This window comes from Simochromis diagramma, unplaced genomic scaffold (genome assembly GCF_900408965.1).
Source record: "Simochromis diagramma unplaced genomic scaffold, fSimDia1.1 OVJJ01000596.1, whole genome shotgun sequence".
NCBI classification, from domain to species: Eukaryota; Metazoa; Chordata; class Actinopteri; order Cichliformes; family Cichlidae; genus Simochromis; species Simochromis diagramma.
This window is the reverse complement of record NW_024387245.1, coordinates 17,205,340-17,220,866: the sequence shown is the minus strand read 5'-3', so window position 1 is coordinate 17,220,866 and position 15,527 is coordinate 17,205,340. Positions and strand designations below refer to the sequence as shown.

Sequence of the window (15,527 nt, the reverse complement as noted above, 5' to 3'; positions counted from 1 at the left end):
CCCTATCACTTCCGCAGCCCAGATAAAGCTAAGAAGATGGGTGGATTGGAAGTTGCTGTAAATCCATTGATTTTTTTTTTTTTTTGGTTGAACATTACTTAATATGAATACAACATGTACTACAGACATAAGTTACATTTCATTCATTCAACAAGATTATCATTGGTGTAACAAACAAATATTTTACTAGTTCATGTAACAAGACTGATTTTTGATGTGCCAAAGTGTTTAAACAATGTAAGATGGATTTAAATAAATTTAATTAGACTAACGTGGTGCAAACATGTTGATTGAACAAAAGTCAAATTAATTGAATGTTAATGTTAATATTATGTTAAACCTACACATATATATCGTGTTGAGACAACACAATCAAGATGGATTAATATAACATGATTTGTTTAGATGGAATATAAGTGGCAAGATAAAATTACGTTCATCCAATGAATTATTTTTTTGAGTGCAACTTTATACCACCGGCACCCTTTCATGTTGTTTATTGCAAATTCTGGCTACCATCTGCTCATGACCTTGACATGTCATCTTGATGGCATCTACATGCCTAGATGCCATGAGCTGCTGACATGTCATTGTCTGATTAGATAATTGCACTAGCAATCACTGAACAGGTGTACCTATTAAAGTTTTCAACAAATGCATATACTTTAATATTCCCTTATTCCTGCTAGTCTATTGTGTGTGTGTTACCATGTTATCTTAAATATAGGTTTAATGTCAGCCTAACAGACTGGCTTGACCTCATTACCGTTTTGCTCTTTAAGCTCTTTGGGGGAGATTTATTCAGAATCGAAGCTGGGCAACCAGTGCTGAAATACCAGCATGATTGAGCAGGAGCTGCACCTAATGGGATAGACAACTCTCTCTTTAACTAATCGTTTGGCTTATTCCAGGGTGTTTATGTCCTCCCACTGGTTGCTGGAGTTGTGCAAATAGATGTCTCTGTGTGTATGTCTGCCCCTGGAGACACACATGCACACAAAGAGTTAGAGCACAATAGTTACTAAGGATGGACACAAGCATGCCCTCAAAAACCAGACAGCCAAAACGGATCTATTCATCACCCATATTCACATTTACAAAACACTCACACACATTCTGATAAATTAAAGTAGCTTAAAATGGTGTCCTTTGATAGTACCGCTGTGACTTGCATGTTATATAGATCTCTTCTGCTCTCTAGTGGAGATAATCAGGATGACATACATCAACTGATCAGTTTCAACCTGAAAAGAAATCAAATGTGAGCTCTACAGGAGGCTTTCAAAAGATAATAACATCAGAGTAAAAGGTAGTAGGCTACATGTCAAACTTGGAAAACATTTGTGATTGAGTACAAAAGTGCAATATAGGCAGTTAAGATATTGCGGTTTAATGAAACCTAACAATAAAAAAATAAAAAAAACTTTAGCATTCTAGCTTTTAAAGAGCTTTTAACATCTCATTTTTGCAAAACCTTAAGTCAATGAAACATTTTGTCATTGAGATTTTTCTAAATTCTCAAAGTAAGCATAGGTGATGCTTTTCTTTACCACCGTTGCTGCTTCACAGAAGAGGCATACTCTTAAGTACGGTAGCCCCGAGGGGAACGTAAGACCCGACAGAACTACGCGGTGGATCAACTTCACCATCACCTAACGAATAATACCGACCTTACGAAATTTTTACAACAGTAATGGAGCTCAATTATCAGTCAATGAAAGTCGCCCACCAGGCCCGAGAGGCGGTGAGTGAACACGGGCTTTTGTTTCTTGTTGTTTTACGCAAATTTGACGCACAACTGTTTTCAGATATCAGCTTGTGACTATCTAACTAGCAGTGGCAGTGAACAGATGGGCACTGAACTGTGTGGTACTGTAAGCAGTGTTAAGCTAAAGGCATATGTATCCAGGTGTTGGTCGATTTATTTTACACATGTGATGGGATTTCTATATTGTCGCTTTCACGAGCGTGGTAGTTAGCCGTCGAGCTAATCGTTAAGTTCTGCATGCACTCACTGGTTGCCTAGAGACAGCGTCAACTGGTTGTTGTTTGTGGTTGGCTGGCCCCCTCTGCTGGCAACTGTGTTTTCCCTGTATTTCCAGCCCAATATAAAATATTCCTCCTCCACATGTTTGAACCAGGGAAGAGAAGAGAACTGAAGCATTAACGAGCACAGGCTAACTCGTTAGTTGATAATTAGTGGCTACTTTTAGTTAGACCACAGACATAAATAAATACTTTAGGGAGTGTTACGAGTTCAAATTGGGGATGGACACAAGAGAAAAAACCACAATAACAACACTGGTCCGGCCGGGTTGAGTCAAACGATGATTTTAATGCACACACGCGTGGGAGATGGACACTGTATGCAGACAGCCTCAGATCTCAAAATGGTGGAGCATTACTCAAACTCTTATAGCCTCTGGTGCCTCCACCTTATCATAAAAAGCTTAAACATTCACATGCTTTTCTCTCACACGGCGCCTAAGCTACAACCTTGGCTCCCTGTTTATCTGCTCCTGCTGAGATGGGGCAGAAAACTCCAGTATAGTCTCTCTTCTAATCAGACAAATAAGGCGATGACTTTCTGCAAACAGTATTTCTTATAACTCAGCAGTATAATGCATCATAAAACAATATCATTCATTCACAATAAATCAGCAGTCTACTTTAATGCAAATCAGTTTAACTAATGCAATAGTTGTCAGCTTCTAATTCAGGGGAATAATGCAAACTAAAACTACATAATAATTCACAATCTTTAATTAGGGGTATAACATGGCATAAAATAATATTATAATCTAACAGGAGTGTCATTTCCATCTTTATTGTCTGGGCAGGTTCTTAGTCATCCAGGTCATGGCAGTCTTTAAGAACTTGTAAAAAAAAAAAAAAGCAGTTGGACTTCTTTAAGTTTGATGATGTTTTTCATCTTTCACCCGAGAGGTTTCTTAAGTTCTAAAAACAACAGGTGGAGGGTGCAAGGTATTTAACCAATAGTGGGAATTTTCACAAGCTTAAAGAAGTACAGTTCTTGAGACTTCCATCTTTACTGAAATTAGGCATACAGTTAAAGCCCGTGGGTAGCACAGTGGTAAAGAGTTTTGCCTCCCAAAGAGGTCTATCCACAGGCCAGCTGGCATGTCTCTGTGTGGAGTTTGGATGTTCTCCTCGTGTCTGTGTGGGTTCTCTTCAGCTACTCTGGCTTCCTCCCACAATTCAAACACATGGACATTAGTTTAATCAATGACTCTTAACTTGATCATAAGATAGGAATGTGTTAGCCCTGCGTTAGGTTGGCAGCATGTCCACGGTGTACCATGCCTCTCGCTATATGACAGCTGGTACAGACTCCAGCCTAATGGTGACCCTGATTGGATAAGGCGAAGTAAAAGGATGAATGAATGGAGTTCCAACCAGTATTTGTTGAGTGCTGTGGCTCACTTGTGTAATGCTTTTGCTATTATGCATAGCATCATGGCCTAAAATAATACTGTAAAATGTTATATCTTGCTATAACCTGTATATGGAGTGGCTAATTTCTTTGCATTTCAGTGATTCACTTTAAAGTTTTGTTTATCCATCAGTTGTGACACTTCATATCCTTCTGTTAAAAAAATCCTAATATTCTTCTAAAATATTTTGCTTTTGGGGGGACTGTATTGGTCTTTATTAGACCATATCTGGTCTTCATGACACCTGTGACAAATTGAACAATATTATTTGGTAGTTTTTTCTCATATAACAGCTCCATTTGAATTCCCCTTTTGTCCTCTTGTTGCTGCTGTTCTTGTTGCTGTCCAACAGGATGAGCAGAGGACTGAGATGAGGAAGAAAAGTCTCCTCATCCTCATCTATCACCACCTGCTGGGGCAAGGGTCAGTATAAAATTGTGTGCGTGTGGATGCATCAAGTGGTGATCAAAAAGATGAACTTTTCTTTTAAGTACATTTTTAGCATCAGGTTTAGATACGGACTTTTAAAACAGGTGGCTGAGTTTCTTTGATCAGAGCAAGTAGAATACATAAATTCACTCTTTGTTACTTCAAAACAGAATGGCATAATGCAAAATGGCATTGCTGGTTTATTATTGAATAAGTGGTAACAAACCAACCAAAAGGTCATATTTGTATGTCTGTATAGAAAAAGTGAAGTGCAATTCATTAAGACAAGCACATCAAAAATCTGTTCCTTGCAATGTGTCTGTCCACCAGCTATGTAGCTGCAGCAGTGGCCTTGGATCAAGAGACAAATGGAGGTGTGAGGAGGTTTGAGGTTAGCGATAACATCGATCTGGAGATGGTGTTGATGGAGTATGAGAGCTACCACTACGTCAAATTCCAGAAGTATCCCAAACTTATCAGAAGAATAGCAGAAGCAGGTACAAGAATTCTGCTGAAACACTAAGAAGCAATGAAAATTATATCTCATGCTCTGTAAAATTATTAAAAACTAACTTATAGTCTTAGCATGTTTTTTTCTGATATTTTTTTCTGTCCAGGTGAAAGAAAATATCCAACACGTAGTGCAACTAAGAGGTGAGTCAGTCACGGGCCAAGTATGCTGTGCATACATGCTCACAGTAGAGGTGGGGAAAAATCGATACAACATCGAATCTCAGTATTTTCGGTGGCAATATTGTATCGATAAAGCAACACAGACACTGTCTTATGGCGACATATAGGGCAGCAAAAACAAAAAACTTATTGCATAAAACAGATATTGACAAGTTGAACTTTGAGGAGATAATTTGTAGTTGAAATGGGTGATAAATTGCAAATATGTTATTGTAAAACTCAGCATGTCACAAAATGTTAAAAATCACAATAATAATTATGAGTGAAGTATTGTGATAATATTGTATCATGGGTGTGTCTGGTGATTCCCACCTGGATATATAACAATAAGTGAGTCTGCCATGCTGCTAGTCCATGCATGACAGTTAAAAAAAAACAAAAAATACATGTGTTTTGTTTTTTATTTGTCCCCAGGAGTCCCCGTTCAGCTGTGAAACCCCTTCCAGAAATCCACCCTTCCCGGAACACAAACACAGGAACTGGAGCAAAGAAGCCAGCCACTAGTGTACGGGCAAATGTGGAAAAATGAAGTCAAATCAAAACAACTCTGTACTCTAGCTAGCAATTATTCTGACATTTATGTTAATTTCCTAGGAGAATGGCACCTATCTTGCTCCACAGTCATCGGACTTTGGTCTCAGCGTATCCTCCATCAAAAATGCACCAGCTGGAGAGTGTGCCACAAACAGGAAGGTACTGGAGAAGTGAATACTCTGAGAACAGAAGCAAACCTCATCGTCCCAATTGAAGTTAATCACATTTTTTTCTTGTATGACATTTATGAGACTGTTTTCATTTTATGATGATGCTGCAGCAGGATGCTAACAAAATTGTTTATGTTTAATTCATTACAACATAAACCAGCACCTTTATGATCTGGGGTTGATTTGGCCGTGCCAAATGCAAAAACATAAAAAAGAAGTCCTCACCCTTTTTAAAACAAAATTACCGCTGTCACTTTTGTTCCTATTATGTTCTCTTATGTATCTTGGGGGCAGATGACTGATGTCAAAGGTGCAATCCAGGATGCTGTCAGAGGAGCTGGGATTGATTCAGACCATATGGTAATTATGCTGGAGCCTTTGAGCTAAACTGACTTATAAAAAAGGTCATAATATTCAGACAAGATTCAAACAACTGTGAAACGTGTAAAAATATATTTTGGTAACAGTCTGAATTGTCCAAAATAAAAACTATTTGAAGGCTACAAAAAGTACAAAATGTCTACTGATAATAATAAAAAGTCTATGTTGCAGGAACGCCTACTGAAGCCACTGAGTGGCTTTTCTGGAATGAGTGGTGAGATGAGGGAACTAGCTACGATCGTCAGCAGGGTAAACACACACACCTTAATAAGCCTGGGGAGAAGCTGATTTTATCTTAATTTGTTCCTTGGAATATGATGTAAAAATATGAAAATCCTCCATATGACTCTTGCTGAATGTGTCCACTACAGAGCAGCAGAGGGCTTTGTTTTGAATGAATTGATCTTTTGTACTAATGAAGGCCCAGGCTCTATCCATTTCCCATATCTGATGTTTCATTCTAAAAGACACCTATTTACGCAACCGGGACGTGTGTGGGGGGCCAATTTCTGGCTTATGTCTTCCACATGCATCACTCGCTCTCTGTTGTGTGTGTGTGTGTGTGTGTGTGTGTGTATGCTTTTCCAAAGGACATCTATTTGCACAGCCCCAATGTGCGATGGGAGGACATCATCGGTCTGGAGGATGCCAAGCGATTAGTCAAAGAGGCCGTCGTTTATCCCATTAAGGTGCGGCCGCTACCCGAGCATGCTGGTATTTTAGCTCCGGTCGCCCATCTTCGATTCTGAATACATCTCTTTTAAAGGGCTTAAAGAGAAGGAGGGCAGTGGGGTCAGGCCAGTCTATTAGACTAATATTGAATCTTTACCTGGGATATTATGGTAACACAGATACAGAAATGGATAGAAAGACACATGTGGCATGCCATGTAGAATTTATTATACTGCTACAGTCACACAAGTTGTGCTTCTGCAAATAGATAAAAACTGCATCATCAGACTTATCAGGTTTCTTTGCACAGAGCTCAGTTTGCTATTGGTGTGCTGAAAATGGAAATACAATGTGTTCTCATACTGAGCTAGGATGTGATTTACTCAAGTTGTATACTGTTTTATTCATGTTTCCCCCTCATTCTTTGACTCAGTCTCTCCTCCTCAGTATCCCCAACTCTTTACAGGCATCCTGTCTCCATGGAAGGGTTTACTGCTCTATGGTCCCCCGGGTAAGGACTCAAGTGCAGGATATTAAAAAATGTCAGGGGCTCACTATGAAAACTTCACATTCCCTTACCCACTCAGGTACAGGTAAGACGTTGCTGGCCAAGGCCGTAGCTACAGAGTGTAAGACAACCTTCTTCAACATCTCAGCTTCCAGCATTGTCAGCAAGTGGAGGGGAGACTCTGAGAAACTGGTCAGGGTAGGCTGTCAGCTATAGGAAGAATTTTACAAAAACATGTTTGAATACTATTCTCTGGGGGGGGGGGGGCTATTTAGTGTAAATGATTTAATACATGTGTCTGCAGGTTCTATTTGAGCTGGCCAGGTACCACGCTCCATCCACCATCTTCCTGGATGAGCTTGAGTCAGTGATGGGCCAGAGAGGAAGCAGCATGGGGTGAGCTCAACCACGAAGTGCAGTAAAATGTAGCTGTGCCACTGCTGCTGTCCACAAAACCTCTGTTTACTGCTTTCAGGGGCGAGCACGAGGGGAGTCGCAGGATGAAGACTGAGTTACTGGTTCAGATGGATGGACTAGCCAGATCAGATGACCTGGTTTTTGTACTTGCTGCCTCCAACCTACCTTGGTAGATTAATCACATGCACATTTGGACTTATTGGCCTTCTGTTGCATTTACAAATGAATAGGAAGACAGAAAAATGCAACTCACTATTTTTGCTGTTTCAACCCTCGTAAATTTATTGCCAGCATCATCTCAGCCTGATTTTAACATTCATTCATTTTTCTTGCATTGAATGCATTTGAAAAAAGACCCTTCATTTTCTTGACAAACACAAGATTATGATGTTATTATTTCAAAGTCACAGCTGTATAAATAAAAAAAGATGACTACTAATACAGCTATAAAATTATGACAGTTAAAGCTGCCTTTGTTTGTTTCTAATAAATCTTCTCTCAGGGAACTGGACCACGCAATGCTGAGGAGGTTAGAGAAGCGGATTCTAGTGAGTCTTCCCTCTTCACCAGCTCGCCAAGCCATGATTTCTCATTGGCTGCCTCCTCTCAGCTGCACAGGAGGGGTGGAGCTACGCACTGTGCTAGACTACAAAGCACTGGCAAAAGTGCGTATGGAGTTTGTCAAGTGTTTAATCGTTATGCTTAACAATTTTTCTGTAATTAATATTTCATAAATCATATATGTTATCTGGAAGGAAATGTGTTCACTCATGTACATCTGTACATTTGTGTGTTTTATTTCCAGGAGATGGAGGGCTACTCTGGCTCAGATATAAGATTGGCATGTAAGGAAGCTGCCATGAGACCAGTTCGAAAGATCTTTGATGCTCTGGAGTCACATCAGGATGGTAGGACAACACACACACACACACACACACAATGTCAAGATTGACCCCTACAACAGCCATCTTCTCTGTCTTACTGTGATTCTCTTTTACAGATGACACAGACATGCCTGCCATCCAACTGGAAACTGTAACAACAGCTGATTTCCTGAATGTGATTGAACACACCAAACCCTCAGCGCGAAACCTGATGGACAGATACACAGCCTGGGAGAGAGAGTACCAATCTGTCTGACACTAGTACACATAACATGAATGTAAAGACTTTCATACTAACGCCACTAAAAGTGATGATAACTCGTTTTTACTGTTACAAATTTATATCCTGCACTATACTAAAAATTTACACTAATGACTATATATTAGCGTAAAATGTTTCCTATACTTTGGATATTTGTGACAAGCGACAAGCTACTGCAGGTTGGAACGGTGTACATTTTAATAACTGTGGAGCTTTGAAAAACTCTTTTTGACATGGAGAAAATATTTGTTCATTGATCATTTGTTTTCTTTTTTATTATTTGAAAACAAAAAGTATACAACCTAATACAATAAAACTTTGGTGACTGGTACTTTGAGTCAGACTACTATAGCATGACTATTTTCGATTTATCAGGATGTTCTGAGGAAAATAATTTCAAATCTTAAATCTCTCCACTGTTGAAACATTAGCAGTGTTACTTCTGCCAATGAAACCGGAAGGTTATTTTTACTTGACGCTCAAAGCAGATTCTGCAGGATGTGTTCAACAGCATCTGGGAAACTGTCACATATCAGGTGGGGAGCTGGGCTTATTTTATTCTCATCGCCTTCTCTGTATTTACCTAAAACATAACAGGAGAGAAGATGGTTAGCAACAAGAAAAAAAATTATGACAGATGAAGTTGCAGTAGGGAATTATATTGGGAAGCAGGATGGGAATGCTAGTCTATCAGATTCCCCGCTGCTTTAGCAATCAGATTCACAGTGACTGCCAGCAACCACTTGCAACCAGACGGAGAATAATAATTTCCTCCTAGCAACCAGTGATTGCAAGCACTGTCTAGGCCTGTTTGTCTAGGGCTTGACTAAATGACTTTTCAGTTTTCAAGCAGAATGCTCTTTTTCAGATTATTTTCAGTTTATTCATAATAATTCATAATAACGTCCTCTTCATTGCCCTCTCACATCATCTATACACTCAAAAAACAGATTCAGGTCCTTCTTTCAAAGAACACATATAAATTATATTAGTTGTTCATAAATGTAATTTAAAAAATACCAAATTAATTTGATTTTCTTTGTGTAAACCTAAAATTATTCTAAACCAGCAGAGGCTGATTCTGAACACAAAATGAATGAGTTTGTTGGGGCACTGGGGGTAGGAGGAGTACATTTTTGCACTTAAGTATTTGTAAACTCAAAGAAATAAATTCAAGCCCCTCTTTAAGCTTAAACATTTTTTTTAATCTCACTCAACGCAAATGTAGCACTCCAGCGTTACTGCAATTATTATTCGTGTGGTGAACCTAAATTATTTTCTCTCAAAGCAGTCTTTGTTACAAGAACACAAAGTTATTGAGTTACACAACGGTCAGCCTTCTTTAAAAATTTTGCGCTCTTTCAGGATCACCTAAATGAATGCAGCTGCTCTTGGCCTCTCTTTTAGATAAAACTACACCTTCAGGTAAGGTAACATATTATTTTTTCATATATCCAATTGTGTATTTCTTTAGCAGCTAAATCTATGGCAATGCTATTTATCATAGAAGCTTGTAACAGTTGTTTTTTGAACTTTTGGTGGTGCTACCATTCCCTTCTCTGCTTGAATACTATTTTTTTTTGACAATATAGCCAGGTCTTTTCAAAAGTGCCTTGTTTTAGAGGAGAAATTGTGTAGCTGCCAACTTTTAAGTACTCGGAGCATGTGCTAGCTTATTAGCAGCTAGCCAGCCATTGTGCTCAATGAAAGATGATGTCCTATAGCTAACTTCTTTCTTACTGTTTTCTTTTTATAATCTAATAATGTGGTATTCTGTGTTTATTATTATATAATGCCATTTTCTAGTAGAAAGTGTCGTTTTGAGGTGTCTTTAAAAGCACTGCATAGTTTACTGAGGGTGCTACCAAAAGCGAACCATGTGGCCGGAAGAGTAACTGCAGTCAGCACAATGCGCACTCCCGTGACGTTCAAACCTATTTATTATTATAAAAGATTTCGGCTACCTCCACACTTATACAGGTATTTTTGAAAACGGAGATTTTCCGTTTTCGTTTTAAAAAATAATCCCGTCCACAGGTAAGCGCAAAAATGAAGGAAAACGCTGCTAGGAACATGCCAAAGCAACAGGTGGCGATATATTCCTAAACTCAGCTACAAACAGTTTAGGTCTTGACAAACTTCACTGATGCTTCAAATGTTTAGCGGTGGTTACTACAGCGGTGGTTAAAAAGGCCCAGCAGCGTCTCCACTTTCTGAGAGTGCTCAGGAGGAACAACCTGGAGGAGAGGCTGCTGGTGACATTTTACAGAGCCACCATAGAGAGCATCCTAACGTACGGCATAACAACATGGTATGCAGGGTGCTCAGCTGCAGACAGGAAAGTACTACAGAGGGTCATCAACACAGCCCAGAAGATCACTGGCTGCTCTCTGCCCAGCCTGGAGGTCACTGCAAACTCTCGGTACCTCAGCAGAGCTGGCAATATCATCAAGGACCACTCTCACCCCAGCAACCAACTGTTTGAACTATTACCGTCAGGCCGACGGTACAGGTCACATAAAACCAGGACAAACAGATTCAGGGATAGCTTCTTTCCCAGAGCTATCACCGTAGTAAATAAGCACAAAAACAATTGAACCTATTCCATACCGTCACTGTCATTATATTATGCTGCTATTCATACTGTCATTATATTAATGCTGCTACCCTGTATATATTGTACATACTATTGTTTGAGTACTTACGATTGTTTTTTTTTCTGTACTTTTTATATTTTACATTTATATTTATTATTGAAACTTGCACCAAGGGAGTGGCACTCCAATTTCGTTGTACTCTGTACAATGACAATAAAGGCTATTCTATTCTATTCTATTCTATTCTATTCTATTTAGCAACTTTCAGTGTGTTGATTCAGCAGTCTGTATTTAAACTTCTAGTTTACTATATTTATTTATGTTTTATTTCCAGGTGAATGCAGAGTTCCTGCAGATCACTACAAAACCCCTGCAGGCGAAGTTCTTGGCTCAGCTGGACAATTTAACAGACAAGCTGATGCAAATTTTTGAGGAGAGCAAAGGAGCAAAGGGCCAAAAGATCAGGGATATCATGGCGATCAGTAGTTTGGTCAGTACTAATGATAAACCCATCAATTAAATGCAATCAATCAATTACATTTTTTTCACTCTTTTTTTTTCACCCTAGCATTAGTGTGATGACATCGACATAAAGAGGGAGCATACTCTTAAAAGCCTGGTGATCTACTTTAATGAAGATCCAGACCTACTGTTCAAGGAGTATCTGGTACGCTTATCACACTTTATTTTCTAGCTTCAATTTGAGTTAGGTTCATCACACGCAAAATGCTCATATATTCAAATAAGACAATATAATTGTGAAATATGTATTATTCTTAATAGTCATTGTTGAAACTTGTACTGGAGAGCACCTTTTAAGGGGACAGATTCAGTAAAAATTCAATTGTTCATTTTTTTGGGGCTGCCATGTAGGTATCTATCTACTGCCTCTATAAACATGGTAAATGTGAAGAAAACATTCATCCACTTTCTGTCAGTGTTTAAATTCAGTTTATTTATATAGCGGTATATCACAACAACAGTCATCTCAAGGCACTTCATAAAGTATACACTCCAATGAAGTTCAGTTAATTATGCCAATTAGTAAAAAGTCTTCTATATAAGGAACCCAGCAGATTGCATCGAGACACCCGACTAGCGTCACTGGCGTTACAGCGATCTTCTGGTTTCCGGTGTTGTGCCAAAAAGTGATTGTCTGCCAAAAACTGATTTCCAGTGTTTCTGTGTATTTTTTATGTGTAATATCTTTACGTATCTTCGTAAATAGACTTCGGTGAACAGGGGATACAAAGGGGTTACATAAAGAATTAAAAAATTATCTGTTTTTTAAGTATCTTTACAACTTGTACTTACATTATAACCAATCTGGTCCTTTATCCCCACTTAAAATATTTTTACAGAACTATTGTAATATTTGCTGCCATTTCTGCTGTCCTGTTGGGCAACTTACTCTTACAAAATACATTTTTAATGTTAATGAGATTTTTTTTACTGCATAAATAAAGGTTATATAAAAGTCGCTGCCAAAAACTGATTGCGGCTTGTATCTTGTTACACGAATGTTGTTTGTGGCTCAAGATGACTTTATGTCATCCATAAGGGATGCATTTGACATATGTTTAACATATTATAGCCCAACAACTTACTTATAGCACTTTAAATATGAGCAATCGCTTTTTGGCAAATACCGGAAATCAGTTTTTGGCAGACAATCACTTTTTGGCACAACACCGGCTCCTCAATTAATTTCCTTTCGCTGCTCAGCTGTCACACAGCGACACACAGTGGCTCAGCCATGCTCAAATCCCTCTACATTGTGGCATTTTATTATTTCGCCTTTCGCGCCCTTCAAACACAACTAAATGCAACCCGTTAGATTGAGCAGTATGCCCGGTCAGTAAGTTACAGAAATGTCAGCGACTTCGTCTGTCATAAAGTTTGCGTTCATAGAACACAAAGAGTTTTTGGTAAATGCAAAAAAGAAGCATTCGGCAAAGTGCAGGTTTTGCAAAGTCTCCTTGACCGAGACAGCTGGGACTACCTCAACCTTCACCAGGCACCTGGAGTGCAAACACCCTCAAAGGTAAGCTAGCCAGTAGCCATCTATCCATCTTCAAACTCTTCTAACTACCTTTCCAACCTCAGATGACCAGGTCATGTTTATGTAATATTGTTATTTATAATGTGTTCTTCAAACATTATAAATTATGTAGGGACAGTTTTTTTGCAACCGTCCCTGCAGACTTAACTTTAACTTAACATTCTGTTACATGCTATGTACAGGTAGCTAGCGCTAGCAGTGGCTATCAGCTACTTAAACAATTTTCATTAACTTTAGGTATTTTGGTGAATTCATTGAGCAGAAATATATCGAAACCATTTCAGTGAGCACTTTAAGGGCTGGTATGGTGTGGTTTGTTGTGGACTTTAATGGGCATATTTATGTGGTTGCTGACTCGTAAGTAAGGACGGGCGTTTCAAGAGTGTCCCTGTAACATTGCTCGGCTAACAGCGGCGTTCTCGACAGTGAAGCCCAGATCAGAGCGGTCTATGGCTCTGGTCCAGATAGCACGGATCGCAAAACTGAGTCCTAAGGTTCTTAAATCGAACTTAAGGACCTTTGACTATGACTTTCTTAGGTGTTTTCTACTATGTTGCCCTACTAAACCAGTCCAGTGTGTAGGGGCTATTTTAGCATTATTAGACACAGTTAGTTTGTATTGGTGTAACTTCAGACTTTATTGAGTAGTTCATTTCTTGTCAATACAGCTGTGTCTGATAGCTGACTGGCAGGAGGAGGCTTAATGCAACCTGCAAAGTTAATGCACAGACATTTTGTCTTTTGTAGATTCCATTCAACTGTTTTTCTGTTCTTGTTATTTAAGGTCTTGCAACCCTGAACGCTCCAGTATTTTCATTATTACTAGTTGTGCCTAATGATCTATATGTGTCACACTGGATTAGATTAGGTTATTTTGTATGCAAAGGTCTGCCCTCATTGATAGGTTTAAAATTACTGTGCTTGTAAGATACAGTAGTTTTTGTGGTTGAATAGAAACCGATGTTTTACAGATTCCTATTTCCCTGTTTTGTAGGTACTTGGAATACAAAGCAGGATCTGCAACATCAGTGATAGGGGTCAATCCCACACAGCCTCAATTATCATTGTTTGCTCCAAGCATCCACTTATTTTCCCCAAATTCACCCAGGCAACAGGCCATCACCCAGTCCATCCTCCAGGACCTTATAGTTGGATGCTCTCTCCCCCTGTCTATCGTTGAGAATCCACATTTTAGACACTTCCTGAATGGCTTGGATAGCAAATACACTCCTGTGTCTAGAACCACCTTGACAGAGAAGCTGATGCCTCACCTTGTCACTAAATTGAAGGGTGACATAATCAAAGCCCTGGAAGTCCAGCCAAATGTAGCAATAACAACAGACCTCTGGTCTGACCGGAGGCTCCGTACTTTCCTGGGAGTTACTGCTCATGCTGCCTGCAAGAACAAGGACTCTTACAGTTTACAATCATTTATGCTTGACTGTAGGCGTTTCACAGGGAAGCACTGCAGCGAACGAATCGCCACAGCATTTGACAGAATAGTTGAGGAGTATGGCATTGGCCATAAAATAAGCTACATTCTGACGGATAATTACGGTGGCCCCTAGAGACAAAGCACGTACAAACTCCAAAACACTTGCAAACTCCAAAACACTTGCAAACTCCAAAACACATGCAAACTCCAAAACACTTGCAAACTAAAAAACACATGCAAACTCCAAAACATGTACAAACTCCAAAACACTTGCAAAATCCAAAACACTTGCAAACTAAAAAACACATGCAAACTCCAAAACACTTGCAAAATCCAAAACACTTGCAAACTCAAAAACACATGCAAATTCCAAAACACAACGGAAGTGCTCCAGGACGCTAGGGGCAGTGTTAAGCTTTTGTTACCTAGTAACTACACAAGCCAGGAAGTACCAATGACCGGATTTGGGGTTTGCAGCCTTAAAGGCCGCATTTTAAGGCCGATTACGTCACAGCGACAAGAGAAGGCTTTCCCAATTCAAAGGCTGCTCTACATGCGGCCCTCAAATGCGTCCTTAATTTCCCTGAATTTTAAGGATGGGTCGGTGTAGCCTTCATGGCCCAACATATCCCAGACTTCATAGTGTGGTGGTGGTGTGGATAATTTTGCCGAAAAAAAACGGTGGAAGCGGAGCGGAGGAAGAGTAAACTTTCAGAAGTAAGTACTGAATATTATGTCACTTATTTATGCGCAAATATTTTTTTAATGAAGAACATTAAACCATTATTGTTGGCCACATGTCGGGAAAGTTATGTGACATTAGCGATGTCTGTAATTTCAGAATTAACTTGGTTTTAAAGCCTTTACTTTAAAAAATATATATATAGTCGACCTTAATCTTACAGAGATTGTGATGATTTTGTGGATAATTAAAGTCAGTCATATATCCACAAACACAACAAGCTGAAAGTCAGTGATGCTGCTCGGTTTGCAGTCCTGAATATCACAGCACAAGCAGGATCCACTGC

The 15,527-nt window shown here is 39.2% G+C and overlaps 1 protein-coding gene across 2 annotated transcripts in view; it reads left to right on the top strand.

Moving 5' to 3' along the window:
* Positions 1–1,464: 1,464 nt before the first annotated feature.
* The window catches only part of katnal2 (katanin p60 subunit A-like 2), a 26,234-nt gene continuing 12,171 nt past the window's right edge, over positions 1,465–15,527 (top strand). Inside the window, exons 1-16 of one of the 2 annotated variants that reach the window (XM_040000590.1) lie at positions 1,472–1,744; positions 3,808–3,878; positions 4,215–4,381; positions 4,502–4,538; positions 4,992–5,082; positions 5,172–5,270; positions 5,576–5,641; positions 5,834–5,911; positions 6,253–6,351; positions 6,782–6,845; positions 6,922–7,040; positions 7,147–7,238; positions 7,318–7,428; positions 7,762–7,924; positions 8,065–8,167; positions 8,260–8,716. In XM_040000590.1, coding sequence (XP_039856524.1) covers positions 1,694–1,744; positions 3,808–3,878; positions 4,215–4,381; positions 4,502–4,538; positions 4,992–5,082; positions 5,172–5,270; positions 5,576–5,641; positions 5,834–5,911; positions 6,253–6,351; positions 6,782–6,845; positions 6,922–7,040; positions 7,147–7,238; positions 7,318–7,428; positions 7,762–7,924; positions 8,065–8,167; positions 8,260–8,399 — 1,551 coding nt within the window. In that variant the 5' untranslated portion in view covers positions 1,472–1,693 and the 3' untranslated portion in view covers positions 8,400–8,716. Of the gene's footprint in view, positions 1,745–3,807; positions 3,879–4,214; positions 4,382–4,501; positions 4,539–4,991; positions 5,083–5,171; positions 5,271–5,575; positions 5,642–5,833; positions 5,912–6,252; positions 6,352–6,781; positions 6,846–6,921; positions 7,041–7,146; positions 7,239–7,317; positions 7,429–7,761; positions 7,925–8,064; positions 8,168–8,259; positions 8,717–15,527 lie in introns of those variants that run through there. The other variant, XM_040000591.1, reaches the window with a different exon arrangement.